Consider the following 16,349-nt stretch of genomic DNA (forward strand, 5'->3'; position numbering starts at 1 on the left):
CAACCCAGGCAAGAAAGTCCATGACTCTTTTTTCCAATTAACTACCTGAAAACCAGAAGTGGATCTGTAGCTCAAAGTGGTAGAGTGTTAGGCTTAAGCAAAAAGCTTAGGGACAGCACCCAGGCCCTACGTCAAGTCCCATGACTGTCAAAAAAAAAAAAAAAAGAGTTCATCGGCCATTGGATGAGTGGACAGTTATCAAACCTGAGTGAAATCACTATACTCGTATAATATGTCCAAACCTACTGTAATCATTTTGATAACTAAAGGAAAGTATCATGGATCCAAAAAAACAAATGTCTGCATTTCTTTTGGTAACATTATTACTTGATGAGGATTAAAAAAACAATGAAAAGATTTTAAAACATTTTTCAATGTTATGGTGTATCGCTGGGCACGGGCTCACATCTGTAATCTTAACTATTCGGGAAGCCGAGATCTGTCTGTGAATCTCAGTTCAAAATCAGCGTGGAAAGCCTATGAGACTCTTGGGTCTAATTAACTACCAAAAAGCTGGAAGTGGAGCTGTGAATGAAGTGGTAGAGTTCCAGTCTTGAGCAAAAGGAGCTAAGCAGCAGCATTCAGGCCCTGAGTTCCAGTCCCAACACTGATGTGCATACCTGCATGCGTGTGTGCGTGCGGAAACCCGCAGGTGCATGGGTGCGCATACACACACACATACACATGCACACACAGGAAACATAGTTTAACTTACTTGCATGCGTAGCTGTCTACTGCCTCGACATACATACACACACCGCCGTGGAGACAGTACCCATCATGGGAGGGGGGACATCCAGGGTAGCTATTCCTGACCAGATGGCGGCCATCTTCCTCAAGGGGAGAGGGTGAAGTTGAATCTGGAAGAGTCAAGGATATTTCTTTTCTTTTCTTTTGCCAGTTCTGGGGCTTGAAATCAGGGCCTGGGTGGTTACTGTCCCTGAGCTTCTTTTGCTCAAGGCTAGCACTCTACTCCTTGGGCCACAGAACTACTTCTGGCTTTTCCTGTTTATGTGGTACTGAGGTATTGAACCCAGGGCTTCATGCATGCTAGGCAAGCACTCTACCACTAAGCCATATTCCCAGCCATTACTTTTATTTTCTAAGGTGCTTTTTCAAGTATCAACACCAGGACTAGTGTTAGGGAATAAATTGTGATATGGTGTCTCTTAGTGACAGAGAGCTGTCAGGACTAACAACAGCTTTCCCTTCCAATCTACCCCTCTTTCCTTCGGCACAGGTTCTTTGATAGAAAGTATGTTGGAAGCAAGTAAGAGGATGGTTGATCCCAAATCACCATATGAATTTGACCACTCATCTCTTACAAAAGCAGATCTGCCATCGAGAAAGACTGATATCAGCTTCAAGAAGTTCTCACCCAACAACCCTTGTCTTTGTGTATAGATGAAAAACTTTACCAGGCGTCATCCAGTGGCTTATACCTGTAATCCTAGCTATTCTGGAGGCTGAGATCTAAGGATCACAGTTTGAAGCCAGCCTGGGCAAAAAAAAAAAGACCCACAAAAACCTTAAATCAATTTCACTATTCAGGAGATTAGTCACATAGTTCAACAGGAAAAAAATAACAAAACACTCCTAGGTGCCCAGGAGTAATAAACAAAGGATTTATTCCATATGTTACAGAATGAAGGAAGCCTGGACCTCTTGGGGATCTCCAGGCCAGCATCAGCCCAATAAAGAAATGCAGTTCTGCAGCCTGATTGACAGAATGATTTCTAAGACTCTCTAAGGCACAGAATATCCCTGCACCAGGGCTGGGAATGTGGCTTAGTGGTAGAGCGCTTACCTAGCATGCCTGAAGCCCTGGGTTCAATTCCTCAGTACCACACTACACAGAAAAAGCCAGAAGTGGTGTTCAGGCTCAAGTGGTAAAGTGCATGAGCAAAAGAAGCTCAGGGACAGTGCCCAGGCCCTGAGTTCAAGCCCCACAACTGGCAACAAGAATATCCCTGTACCAGGCCCCTCTGGCTGGGCCCAGCCCACCCTTCCACCTACCGGGACAAGGCAGCCCAGGTTGAGATATGAGGCCTGCACACTGGCAGGTGTAGCCTCCCTCCGTGTTCATGCAGTCGGCATTCTCTCCACAGCCATGAACCCCCAGCTGGCACTCGTCCACATCTGTGGGAAGAGCAGGGGTGGGAATGAGAATAGAGGGGCACGGAGGAGGAAGAGGGTTCTGCTACCGCAGCGTCCAGCGGTCTCCGAGGCGGCCATTTTCTCCTCTCACCACGCTGCAGCAGCTTCTAAGAAGGTTTAGGGGATCATCGCTAATCAGACAGACCGACCGACAGACAGATAGATAAAGGAACTGGATTCGACATGGTAGCCATTGCCGGAGTTCTGAGTTCTGTCTGTTCTGCGATGCTCTGTAACTGTAAAATACACACCAGATTTTGAAGACTTAGACTCAAAACTCAAAACACGCACACTCACACACAATATCCTATCATGCTTTCACATCATTAGGCTGTAAAATCGTACATATACTGGAGTAAATAAAATCGCTTCATAAAAGTAATTCACCTGTTTCTTTTTTTTTTTTTTTACTTTTCATAATTATAGCTACTAGAAAATTTAGAGGAGGGGGGAGGGGGATGTGAATGACTGAGCCTCCGAGTCCAGTCCTCCATAAATAAAACCCAACCCAGCCATTAGGGACTGGCCTGTCTCTTCACAAGTTCATAGGGGAAATCTACATCTCAGAGAGACGTTCTGAAGATAGGGAATTAAAGTTAAATCAAGTCAGAAGGGGATAGCCTTAATCCAGTAGAATGGGTATCCTTAAAGAACAGGAAGATATGTCAAAGCAGAAAATACTTTCTCCTCTCTCCCTCCCTGTGTTTTCTCCTCTGCCTTCTTCCCTTCCCCACTTTTTCCTTTTTTTGTCTCCCTCTCTGGCTTTCTCTCTTCACCCTCTTTCCTTCCTCCTTCTCTTTCACCAGAACTAAGCTAGCCCATTATCTTTACCTGGGATTTCTAGCCTCCAGCTGGTGAGAAAACCAACTTGTATCACTTAAGTCACCTACTGTGTGGTACTCAGTTATGGCATAGTTTTCTCCCCACCTATCCAGTGCTTACCCTTAGTACTACCATTTCCTCCTCCCCAGATCTCCTTTGCTCTTGCTTGGAATACCCCCATCCATCCGTTCATGTTTCCACCTAATTAAGACTTGCTCATTCCCTGGGGCCCTTCTTAGTGATACTTCCTCCACAAACGCTTGCCCAATCCCTCAGATCTTTCTCCCCATTCTAAAGCTTCCATGGTGTTTAGTTCTTTTTTTTTTTCTTCTCTCATGACATGAACCTTTTGTTCTCATTTACCACAGCTGTTTTGACTTAAGGTTAGTTTCTCCTTGCATGGGAAGCTTGGCTTCCTCATCTTGGCCACCACCTTGAATCGCTATCCTGCTCCCAAATAGTTCAGCAGACTCCTATTTCTTTGTGGTTTTGTTTGTTTATTTTTCCATCCTGGCTTTCTGTTATAATCTCGAGTTTATAAATCTTCTCTCACCTGGGGAGAGGGAGAAGGAGCTCCTCCAGAAAGCAAAACAAAGATGTACTCTTGGCCAAGACAATAAGATCAATAACACAACTTCTACATAGCACTTAGATGTCAGGGATAGTTCAAAGCATTTCATCTCTATATACATCCACGGAGGGAGGGAGAGGAAGAGAGAGAGAAAAAGAGAGATGAGAGAGAAATACAGAAAGGGAAAGAAAAACAGAAACATACAGAAAGAAACAAACACAGAGAAAGAGACAGAGCAACAGTCAGACACACAAAGAGTGAGAGTGAGAAATACAGAGAGAAAAACAGAAACACAGAGTGGGGGAGAGGGAGAGGGAGAGGGAGAATGAGAGAAAGAGAGAGATCCCTGTGGCTTCCAGGGGCCAAAGAATCCTATGTTGACCAGACACACAAGACCATAACACCTGGGGCGTGCTTAATACTAGAGATGGGTTAGTAATATTAAAAAAAAAATCCAGAGTCCATTGAGTTAAAAAAAATTCCAAAAAGGACACCTTCTTTGCTCTTCACAAGAAATGAAATATGAAGTCTGTTTGTCTAAATTCTCTATGAGCCTGCTTAATTGGGGGCTGACATTTTCCTGACTGCCAGCCAAGTATGTACTTAGAGAGCGTGTCAAATGTCTGTGGACTCCACAGGACTAGTCTGATAAAGGTGTGGGTTAAGCCCAGCAGATCTAGAAAATGGATAGTTGTGATAGGTATTTATTTCCTCTTGAACCTTCCGTGTGGGCATCATTTGAGTTTCTTATCAGGGCCTCTGGCCTTTGCCGTGATCAGATTTTGTTTTGTTTTCAGAAGAAGAAAAGAAAAATATTTGAAGAGGACTTAGAACGTCTTGAGAAACTTCAGCTGACTGCTGTTCTGCGTGCGTGTGGCTTCCAACATGTCTCCACTTGTATGGTGATGGCTGAGAGGCAGAAGGTGACCGCTAGGCAAACTCCCCACTCACAGACCCACCTAAACCTTGGCTGGTGACAAAAGTGAGTGTCATCACCCTATCCTCGTAGCGAAATGGCAGTGGCTCGAATGTCCCATTGAATGATCTATCAAGAAATACTGGATGGGGCTGGGAAGGTGGCTCAGTGGTAGAGTGCTTGCCTTGCATGCCTGAGGCCCTGGGTTCGATTCCTCAGCACCACATAAGCAAAAAGAAAAAAAGCCGGAAGTGGCACTGTGGCTCAAGTGGTAGAGCGCTAGCCTTGAGCTGAAGAGCTGAGGGACAGTACCCAGGCCCAGAGTTCAGGCCCCATGACTGGACCCAAAAAAAAAAAAAAAAGAAAGAAATACTGGATGAAGTCAGGCACTAATGGCTCACGCCTGTAATCCTAGCTACTCAGAAGGTTGAGATCTGAGGATGAAAGTTCAAAGCCACCCTTTATTTCCAATGAATCACCAAAAACCTGGAAGAGGAGCTGTAGCTCAAGTGGTGGAGCACCAACCTTGAGTTTAAAAAAGCTCAGGGACAGTGCCCAGGCCCCGAGTTCAAGTCCCAATACGTAAATACCCAATAAAACTAGTCAAAAAACTACTCGTCCTTTCCTTTCTCCCTACAGCTGTGATTCCCAGTCACCCACAACGGCCCTGCAGCTTTCTATATTCTGATCACCAAATGCAGTGGCAAACAAAGGCTGCCCAGGTCTGTCCTAATGGCCCAAGCCACAGAACTCCCAGATATTGGGTCACTCAACTCTCCAAGAGGCTGGAAGCTGGCTAGTGTAGGCATGGCCAAGCACAGCAAGGAGACTTTCCTAAGACCAGAATAGCTGCACAAGTCCTCTTATGAGAGGACTTGAGATGTGTGTCACTCAGTCAATCATATGCTGTCATCTTATGGCCCAACACACACATAATGTTTTGTGATTCCACTCCCCTCTCCCCTCCCCCCCGCCCCCCCCGTCCCTCTTCTGAGCCCTCTCACCCAGACAGTGAATCCCATCTCCTCGGAAGCCTTCTGAGCACCGGCACACGTAGCTGCCTTCGGTGTTAATGCATGTGGAAGAGGTGGGTGGGCAGGCTGCGGTACCCAGCATGCATTCATCAATATCTGCAGGCAGAAATGCGAATGAGTGTCATCCTCAAGCAATCCTGCCATGATGGGGATTGAAGAAATGATACAGCCCCTGACAGGTACTGTTGGGAGGTAGAATGCACACCTTGTTTCTTGGATATAAAGCCCACTTTTTTTTTTTTTTTGTATGTGTGTCAGTACTGCGGCTTAAACTTATGGCCTGGACACTTCTTCTTAGTTTTTTCCGTCAAGGCTGGCACTCTATCACTTTAGCCACGCCTCCACTTCTGGTATTTTCTTGGTTAATTGAAGATTAAAAAGTCTCACAGGCATTCCTACCTAGATTGGCTTTGAACTACAATCCTGGGATCTCTGCCTCCTGAGTTGCTTGGACTACAGTTGTGAGCACTGGTACCCAACTTTTGAAGTTCACTTTTGAATTGATTTATCCTGAGTTCCCACGTGCCCAATAGCCAAGTGTGTGCAAATAAATCACTTCCTGCCAGGAAGTCAGAGCAGACTATTTTCCAGTAATCACTAACTTAGCATTTTGAGGTTATTGAAGTTATAATATAAACTAGAAATCTATCCTAGCCTAGGTGTTCAACTAGAACTTGTACACGAAGCTTCTTTGGAGGAAGTGTTCTACTTTCTTTGGCATTGGTGAATTTACAAATTTGCCCTGAACTCAGATTCACACTTTTAGAGGTCATTATAAATTCTTCCTCTTCCTGTTACCCATATTGAGTGCATCATTTTAATATGCACTTCATGTAATATGTGTCGCTATTACATATGATATGTCGGTAAGTCTCGATTTCTATGGATGTCTCTTTTTAAAAGTTAACATCAAATAGCTTACTTAAATCTGCTGATCACATAAACCCTTCTGGAGATTTCAAGTGATGGGAGAGGAAAATGGGTTTGGGGCTCACACGTTTTGATTGACCCTGGTTCTTACCAAAACATCCTTTTCCATCACCGGCAAAGCCTTGCAAACACCGACAGGTGGCATTCTCTCCTTCAGATGCACACGTGGCATGCCTGCTGCATCCGCCAGGGCCACAGTCATCTCCATCTACAAACAGCAAGAACCCCTTCCATTACTGCAGACCTCCCCAGGTGAGAGACAATGGAATTCAGTGTCTAGGGTTGTAGAGAACACTCCAACACTTCTTTGTGCAAGTTCTGGGACAGGCTGGTCCACCAAATAGAAACATCTAGTTGCCTTGTGAGCTACATTTATATTATAGGATTTATAGGCCACATGATGCTCTCAACAAACTTCAGTCTTTTCTTTTTTCTTTTGGTCAGTCGTAGGGCTTGAACTCAGGGCCTGGATGCTGACCCTGAGCTTTTTTTGCTCAAGGCTGGTATTCTACCACTTTGAGCCATAGTATCACTTCCATTTTCTGGTGATTCATTGAAGATAGGAGTCTCATAAGGGTCTCCTGCCCAGGCTGGTTTTGAGCTTTGATCCTCAGATCTCAACCTCCTGATTAGCTAGGATTGCAGGCATGAGCCACCAGTGCCTGGCTTCTTCAGATTTTTTTGAGACAAAATCTGGCTATGTAGGCCAGGCTAGCCTCCAATTCAAGACCTTCCTGAAGGCTGGACTTATAGGCATGTGCCACCATGTCCAGCTAAAGTTCATCTTACATGAGTTCAAAGTGCCCTGTGTGAACTTGTTTGCAACTTCTGTTCTGTTGTTTGGTTTTGGGTGCCAGTACTGGGGCTTGAGATCGGGGCCCAGACATTAATTGTCCCTGAGCATTTTCATTCAAGGCTAGTACTCTACCACTGGAACCCCAGTTCCCCTGTCAGCTTTTTGGTGGTTAAATTGGAGGTTAGAGTCTCATGGACTTTCCTGCCCAGGTTAGCTTTGAATCTCTTAGCCTCAGATCTCAACTTTGTTGAGTAACTAGGATTATAGATATAAACTATCAGCACCCAACTTGTCATGTTTTAAAAGCATTTCCAAGTTTGAGCCATAACTTTGTTAGGAAATAGATAGCATTAAATTTCAAAAGAAATTTTTTCCTTAAAAATCCCCAACCAATTGGGTGCTGGCGGCTCACGCCTGCAATCCTAGCTACTCAGGAAGCTGAGATCTGAGGATCGCAGTTTGAAGCCAGCTCACGCAGGAAACTCCATGAGACCCTTATCTCTAACAAACTACTCAAAAAAGAGCTGGAAGTGGTGCTGTGGCTCAAAAGGTAGAGTGCTTGGCTTGAGCAAAAGAAGCTCAGGGACAGCACCCAGGCCCAGAGTTCAAACCCCAAGACTGGCAAAAAAACCCCCCAACCATTGTGGCATACAAGGAAAAGATTTATTCTCTCCCCCAAAGACACACAGATTAGTATGAAACACTTTGATCTTTATATGCTAGAGTTCAAATGGTAAAACGATTTATTATCAATTTATGAATATCATCTATCATGCATAATAGAACATGTATGTCATAGCACGTGCTTATTAGCAAGATGGATGCAGTGACTTGCAAGCCTCCAGGCACTGTGAGAAAGTCATGAACCACACAAGTTAGATGCTGTCATACTTCGCTGAAATGCTAGGGCTCCAGGGGGCAACCCTACTTGTTGAGCCATAAACAGGAGCACGCTTTCCTTGGCTGCTTCTTTTTCTTTTCCTTTGTGGCTTTCACTACCTATGTACATAGTGATTCTTCAAATGCCACCCACTCCCCCTTTTCTTTGGAGTTGGAGAATCTATAAACAACCATCATCCATCTCTTCACAGGAATCTTTGTTCATCTGGATACAGAAGAAACAAAAGAAGCCCTCCAAACTGGCTCATCAATCACAGAAGGTTAAAGGACCTCAGCAGGTACCACGGGACTGCACACGCTGCGTGGTTGTGCTTGGTTTGCTTAGCTACTTGAGCAAGAAGAAGGTTCCTTCTTCCTGTGGGAACACTGGCCTTTCACACTTGCCTGGTCACCTTCTGTCACTCACGACTCTCAGGATGTCTAAGTGCAGAACGCACATTGGACAATAGCCAATTGCCCAAGATATTTAAAATTACTTGCTGTCAGGTGCTGGTGGCTCACGTCTGTTAATTCTAGCTACTGATGAGACTGAGACCTGTGGTTCAAAGCCAGCCCAGGCAAGAAAGTCTGTGAGAGTCTTATCTCCAATTTATTTCTTGAGCTGTAGTTCCAGAGGTAGAGTACCAACCTTGAGCCAAAGAAAGCTAAGAGACAGAGCTCAGGCCCTGACTTCAAGCCCCAGTTCTGGAACAAGATGAAATGAAATAAATTGAAATGAAATCGCTTGCAGAATTGTCCTGTTAGACTATGATTCAGGAGTTTATGTGTTAAGTTGCAAGCCTGATGCTAGCTTTGCATATGAAACACAATGGTTGGGCAATTGCAGGAAGGATGTGCTGGAGCTAGGCTTCTTTCTGCCTTAATCTAGTTCTGAACAGAATGCCCTTGTTCACTTTCTAGCAATTTCTGCTAGGACTGCTTTTCCTATGATGGTTGTAAGAATCAGAAAGAAAGCCATTTGTATGTGCGTGTGTGTGTGTGTGTGTGTGTGTGTGTGTGTGTGTGTGTGTGTGTGTGCATACGCTCACGCATGTGTATGCCCAAATGGGGCTTAGCTTTTTTCTCTCAAGTGTAGTGCTCTACCACTTGATCCACACCTCTACTTCTGGATTTTTGTTAGTTAATTGCAAATAAAAATCTCAAGAACTTTTCTACTGGGACTGGCCTTGACCTTTGGTCTGTAGATCTTCTTTGAATTTTGATCTTCTGAGTAACTAGGATGGCAGGTATGAGCCACTAGAACCTGGTTTCCAAGGTATATTTCTTTAAAGAATATTTACCTCAAAGACTCTCAATGTGTACAGTTCATGTGCAGTCTAGTGTGGGGCTGGACACAACTCAGAGGAGAAGAACTGGAGACCCAAGTTCACTTTCCTAAGCCTTGTGTAAATGTAGTCAAAATCCAGGTAAGATAATTCAGAATACTCGGTAGAATGAAAATTGCTGGAACCAGAGCTGGACTGGGAAACACACTTTCCATACCTGACACCATGATTTCCATTAACATGGCCTGTGGTTCTGTGGCGTTTTCTCTGGACGCTCCAGGCTGGGGTACATGGTCCAGCAGTGCCACATGGTTGCCGCCATTTCCTTCACCACCTGTGGAAAGCCAACAGATGACATTAATTTCATTTTTCTGTTTCAAGGGAAGTTTGTTTTCATGTCTGCTTGCAGTTATTCATTGCATATTAGTTCAGTAAGCGGATGTAATCGAACTGGCAGGTCTTGTGGTAACTTAGTAAGACTTCTCCTACTCCCCCCTGCTCTCCAGTATTGCCCAGTCCCCTCAGGGAAGCCAGTGGGGTGATAGATGGTACTCATTTGGGTATGGGCAAAAATAAAATCCTGATGACCACAACCAGCTCATAACCACCGGCCATCAGAGCAAGGGAAAATCAGTGAGATCATTTCCTCAACGTGTCCTCCATACCCTCCCTGCTTTAGGGCTTGGTTCGTGTTCATTCTAGCCTGGTTTTTACCTGTATTTTAGAATGTGAATGGGCATGGAGAAGCCATAATTGAAATGCGGGTATGGATTCACGTACTCCCTCATGATGGAAGGTAAGAATGACTGGCTTGTCTTTAAACTCATGACTATTGACTATACAGCTTTTACTATAGTATTCTGTTAAATAAATGAGAAATGCACGCAAAGCACCCCCAGTGAGTGCCTACTAAGTCACCAGAGCAACGCACATGGAAGAATGGTGAACTGTGAGTGGAAACTTGCGTCTTTCCAAAACAAGAATTTCATGAGGCTGTTCAAGGGCTGGAGGAATGCTAGAGGAGTGTTAGAACGCATACCCAGCAAGTACAAGGCCCTGAGTTCAAACCCCAGTACTACCAAAACTATTAAATAACAAAGGTTGTAAATCAACACTACCTCTCCCAACTCCCTGGCTTTTGTGAAGGTAGATTTCCTTCATAGACTTTAATTGAAATGACAAACAATAGATCTGATGTAGAACTGGATATGAAAATCCAATTTGTCCTCTATTCATTGAGATTTAGATAAATAAATGGAAAACGAAGGTGCCCTTTTCACTAAGATGTTTTTGCTTTGGAAACAACACTATTTAATGTTAAAAAATATGCTATGTTAACAGATTGAAATAAAGTTATGGTCTTAACAAAAACTTTGTTGTAGTATCTAAAATCAATATTGACAGGTATAGTCCATGTAAAAACTCTTTAGGATTTTCAGTAAATTAAAAAAAAAAAGTATAAGCAGGATACCAGTGGCTCACACCTGTAATCCTAGCTACTCAGGAGGCTGAGATCTGAGGATTGAAGTTCAAAGCCAGGCCAGGCAGGAAAGTCCGTGAGACTCTTATTTCCAATTAACCAGAAAACCACAAGTGGCACTGTGGCTCAAATAGTAGAGTGCTGGCTTTGAGCTGAAGGGTGCACGGACAGCACCCAAGCCCTGAGTTCAAGCCCCACAATTGACCAAAAAAAAAAAGTATAAAGAGGTACAGAGATCAAGAGGTATGAAACTATTGTCTTGGCCAACAAGTTAGCAGACAATTCTGAAAATCCAAGATATCCATGAGGGATGAATATTCTTATTGGTAATCTCTTGCCTAACTCATATTTTTACCATGACTATCAGATAAATAGAACTTTTTTTCTTTTCCTGCTAGTACTGTGAAGTCAGGGTATGGGCACTGTCTTTGAGCTTTTTGCTCAAGGCTAATGGTCTACCTATTGAACTTCTGATTTGTTGCTGCTCAGACTTTCCTGCCTGGGCTGACTTTGAACCACAATCCTCAGATCTCAGCCTCCTGAATAGCTAGGATAACAGCCATGAGCCACTGGCACCTTGCAAATAAGACTTTTTAAAAATGGTTCCATGAAATCTAAATTATCCTTGGTGTATTTTTTGGTAGAAATATATCCAAAGAAAGACCACGTATGCCTTCTCAGGATGGATTTCCTACACTTGTTCTGTATCCTAAAGTCATGTACCTGAAGGACTTTGATTTTCCTATTAAAACCTTACATACAAGAAGAAGATGGTTACACTATAGCTTCTAAAACTGAAGATATCAAACACATAAACAAGCAGGGTAGTCCTAGCTATTCAAGGGGCTTAGATCTGAGGACTTTGGTTCAAAGCTAGCCCAGACAGAAAAATCTGTGAGACTCTTAGCTCCAATTAACTAGCTGTGGAGAGAGTGCTTTCCACGAGCAAAAAAATAAAAAATAAAAATCTCAGGGACAGTGCCTGGGCCTTGAGTGCAAACCCCAGGACTAGCACAAAAACAAAACAAAAACCAAGAACCTCCTAAACACGAAGTCTCTAAGTACTTGTGTGAGGTGGCGAAACATGGACATTTATTTCCAAGCTAGGCCCTCCCCATTACAAATGGAGAAATAAGGGAAGGAGGCTGATTGGAGCCAAAGACTTTATAATGAGCGCTCAACTGAATTTAGTCCGTAACACATAACTGAAAACTCTTTAGAGGGGTTAAGGGGAAAAAAAAACCACAGTCTTGCATTCCTGGAGACCAAGAGCCTCAAACATACAAAATATTAAAACTCAGCAAAAGCAGGGACGGAGATGGGATCCAAGGGCCCCAGAGCACTGGTGAGATGATTAAGATGCCCAATTGATCGTATTACCAGCTGCTGGCCGATGACTCTTTGGATCAAGACACATTCTCCCATCGGGAGCTTTTGTAAAACCTTCATGACAGGAACACTGAGCAGTCCCAAAGCTCTCTTGGCAAATCTGTTGACAGCCTCCATTCTGATGTAAGCAGGGGTCAGCACCTAGTGAGAGAGAAAAGCAGCCAATCCGCAAGTGAGCTCAGGGGCATAAAGGATGCTATTGGTTGTAGTCTACACCTCTGGGGAGAGAATTCTGGGTATCTAAATCGAGGTGATGTGATTAAGTATTTCATAAAGATCCCACAGGGAGCCTGCCTTCAAGATCAGCTCCAAAAGCTACCACATGAGGATTTAACGACTGTAGACAGTACTTTTTCCACTCAAAATACTCTCCGGTCAGATGGGATCTCTACCTGCTGATTCAGTCAAGCTGACTGACAAAGGAGAAAGAAGAGCCACCAGAGGAGACTAATGCACCTAGCATCTCCTTGCTTGGCTGGTACTCCCTGGCTGGCATATTGGGGTAGGAAAAAAAGCCCTAGAGCAGGAAGACATTTCCACTGCAAGAATCTCAACTGCCAGCCTTAAGAGCTTGTAAGCCACAGCCTTGGAAATACAACATGTAAAAACAATTGGGGGAGTGTGGGTGCTGTTAAGGTGAAAAATAAGTTTAAGTAACTCAAATGACCAAGCAAATTAACAAACCACTGGAGTGTCTTAAACCAAGCAAAGTGGAAATCTTAGCATTTGTGTGTGTGTGTGTGTGTGTGTGTGTGTGTGTGTGTGTGTGTATGTGCGTGTGTGGTACTGGGGCTTGAACTCAGGGCCCGGGAGCTGTCTCTTAGCCTTTTTTGCTCAAGGGTGGTGCTCTCCCACTTGAGCCACAGCTTTACTTCTAGCTTTTTGGTGGCTCATTGGTGGATTTTCCTGCCCAGGCTGGCTTTGAATTGCGATCCTCAGATCTCAGCCTCCGGGGTCACCAGGATTACAGGTATGTACCACCAGCACCTGACTCAGAAAAATCTTAAAATCTACCCAGAGAGGGGTGGGGGAATTGAAAAGTCCTTTCCACTGTCCCCCCTTTCCACCCCCACCCCCAACCCCATCTGTCATCAGCTACAGTAGTGGCAGGTTGTGGCCAAGGAAGGCCTACGGAACATCTCCAGTGTACCTGGTTTTGCCAATGGGTGGACCACAACCAGAGACGAGGGCTTCAGCATGCTGCCTCGGAGACATACCCTGTTTGCGCCAGTCCTCTTGTTCACCCTTATTACCGATGGCATAGCCCATTCCGAGATCCACAGGTGATCCTCAAACACAGCTAGAGCAAAGGGGCGACCTGGAAGTGATTCAGAGTCATGACATACAATGAAGATTTGCAAGGGGACCAAGCTGGAAACCTGCAGCATTCCCACACTACATCTTTCCCATAGCTGCTGAGCTGATGGCCTACACCTGCATTTGGAGAAACCCCAGGCTGATGGAACTCTGCCTTAGAGGGCTAGCAAGGCCCATTGTCACCCGGCAGGTGAAGGCTGTCTGTCTTAATGACCCAAGAAGGAAGTAGATGAGGGAATGGTATATACTTAGGTCTGCCACTATTCATATGCTAAGTTATTTTTTTCTTTGCCTTAGGTTTCTGGAATTTTTTAAAATGCATATACTCTTTCTTAAAGAACATATAATTTTATTGTTATTATTAAGGTGTTGTACAGAAGGGTTACCATTTCACAATTCAGGCAGTTCTTGGTTTTGAAGGGCTGTAGCTATACATTCATAGGGGTTAAAATGTTGCTGTAAGTCAGATACTGGTGGCTCATGCCTGTAATCCCAACCATTCGGGAGGCTGAGATCTGAGGATTTATCAAAGCCATCCCAGACATAACATTTCATGAGCATGTTACCTCCAGTTAGCCACCCAAAGCTGGAATTGGAGCTATAGCTCGAGTGGAAAAGCCCCCGTACCAGCAGAAAAGAATGTTTTTGAGATGACTATTTCTTCAAATTCCTCTTTCTACCAACACCTTCCCTCCATTTGCCCCACGTCCTTCTCTCTCTGCCCTATCATCTTAGTATCTGTTTTTGGAAAAAGCTAATGTGTTTTCTGCTACCTGTATTTCTATGGTTCCTGTAGGCTTCCTTCTAGAGCACCCCAACCAAACCCACCTCTCAAGGCCATCAGGAATTTCTTTGACAAGTCAGGAAAGGAATTAGGGAAATGTGATCACACATAACCTCAAACAGTTAAGGAACACTAAGGAGGCCCCAGTTTGAAAGCTCAGTAATACTGCACGTGAGCAGTCAATGTCATGACTTAGAACCCAGAGCTCCCTCTGGTGGCTCCAACCTCAAATATCAGGCGACAGTGAATCTCCACCCCATTATAACTAAGATCATTAACATCCATAATTCTTTTTATGTGGTAACACACATTATAACATTTACCACCTTAACCTTTCTAAGTGTCCAGTTCAGTAGTGTTATATATATTTATATGCTGTTGTACAGCGAATCTCCAAACTTTTCATCTTGCCAGTCTAAAGCTCGCTGTCTGTTAAATAACTCCCATGTCCCTCCCCATGTCTCTCCTGGTAAATACCATCCGACTTCATGTTTGTGTGAATTTGGCCACTCCTCAAGGCCATCCATTTGAAGCATGTAAGAATTAGCAAGTGTTTCAACTACCAAATATCCACTCCCGACATCATTTTCCTTATTGCTTTTTATTACCATTAAATGTGAATTCATTTACTCTTTATATTAAAAAGCTTAAGCAGGCAGCTGAAGCCACCACATAAATTTCAGTAGATGGCACTAGGGAGCTAGGAATGATTACTTAGATAATTTCAAACCAGAGGATTTGACAATGGTCTTCAATAAAAATCACATTCATCATTTTTCAGTAACAATTTCAAATTACTAACCTATGCTCTGGTCTAGATTATGACATTTTTACTATTGTGGTTAAGAATGTTAAAGTCCCTCTCTACCTTCTGCTGGAAAAGCTCTCCGTTTTCAGTTACTTGCATGGTGTTTTCTAAATAAGGAAGGTTTTCTCACGAGACTCCATGACTTCACAGAAATCTCCACACCTCGCCTTCCCTGTCCCTACCATTGCCTTTTATCACAATCAGATGTCCTGGTTCAAAGCCTGGTTTTACAGACTCCCTGAGTCCTTGTCCCCACTGCTAACACAAGCTGATAGCCACCTGTACTTCCCTTTTATATGGCCTTGTGCCGTAAAAATATTTGTGAGAATAAATGGTAAACTGCACTTGCTAATTTATGTACATGTGGTCAATTGACAGTTGCTAATGCCTAAAAGTGACATTATCGCTTGTGAAATGACCCTCTGTAAAAATGGGACCAAGTTTTTAGTCCTAAATTTGGAAAATTTCAGTATTTTCATTCTGATTCGGGAAACCCTAGGAAAGAGGGGGGGAGGTTGGGTGTGTGCTTGAGTGTGTATTTGTATCTGTGTTTGTTACGTTGGTGTGTGTGTGTGTGTGTATTGTGGTTAGCATTCATCAGCACTCAGTCAAATGAAGAAATGGCCCACCCCAAAGCCTCACCTACATCATTCTGGGCAAGTCTTTGGCGTTTGGAACCATCCAGATTGGACATTTCAATGACAGCCCGCTTGGCATCACACCAATACAACAGGTCTGTCAAATAGTCAATGGTAAGTCCACTGGGCTCCAACAGGTCAGAGCTGGCTATCACCAGCCGGCCGGAGCCTTTCAGGGAAGAGCTTTCAATTTTCGGATTAATCCCTGTATCGGTCCAGAATAATCTCCTTTAACCAAGAAAGCAAACAATAAATACGATCTGCATGAAAAATCCATTTTTCATCATTGAATGTATCAATAAGGGCTGGAGGTGGGGCTCAAGTGGTACAGTGCCTGCAAGAACCTGAGTTCAAATCCTGTACTGCAAAATAAAAAATATCAATATAAATTACTTCAGGATATACTGAAGAGGGACATTAAGTCTGAGGCTCTCCATTCAAGTTCTTGTACAGAAACAGACAGAGAGGAAGAAGGAAGGAAGGAAGGGAGGAAGGAAGAAAGGAAGGAAGGAAGGAAGGAAGGAAGGAAGGAAGGAAGGAAG

General features: G+C 43.9%; 1 protein-coding gene across 1 annotated transcript in view; it reads right to left on the bottom strand.

Annotated features, from left to right (window-relative positions):
• Egf (epidermal growth factor) overlaps nucleotides 1-16,349 on the bottom strand; it is a 66,436-nt gene that overhangs the window by 10,448 nt on the left and 39,639 nt on the right. The window contains exons 13-20 of the mRNA XM_013023787.1: nucleotides 15,812-16,035; nucleotides 13,411-13,578; nucleotides 12,252-12,401; nucleotides 9,609-9,725; nucleotides 6,522-6,638; nucleotides 5,471-5,596; nucleotides 2,017-2,139; nucleotides 716-860 (exon numbers count right to left, since the gene is read on the bottom strand). Coding sequence (XP_012879241.1) covers nucleotides 716-860; nucleotides 2,017-2,139; nucleotides 5,471-5,596; nucleotides 6,522-6,638; nucleotides 9,609-9,725; nucleotides 12,252-12,401; nucleotides 13,411-13,578; nucleotides 15,812-16,035 — 1,170 coding nt within the window. The remainder of the gene's footprint in view (nucleotides 1-715; nucleotides 861-2,016; nucleotides 2,140-5,470; nucleotides 5,597-6,521; nucleotides 6,639-9,608; nucleotides 9,726-12,251; nucleotides 12,402-13,410; nucleotides 13,579-15,811; nucleotides 16,036-16,349) is intronic.

The sequence above is a fragment of the Dipodomys ordii genome, unplaced genomic scaffold (assembly GCF_000151885.1).
Source record: "Dipodomys ordii isolate 6190 unplaced genomic scaffold, Dord_2.0 Scaffold70, whole genome shotgun sequence".
Taxonomy (NCBI): Eukaryota; Metazoa; Chordata; class Mammalia; order Rodentia; family Heteromyidae; genus Dipodomys; species Dipodomys ordii.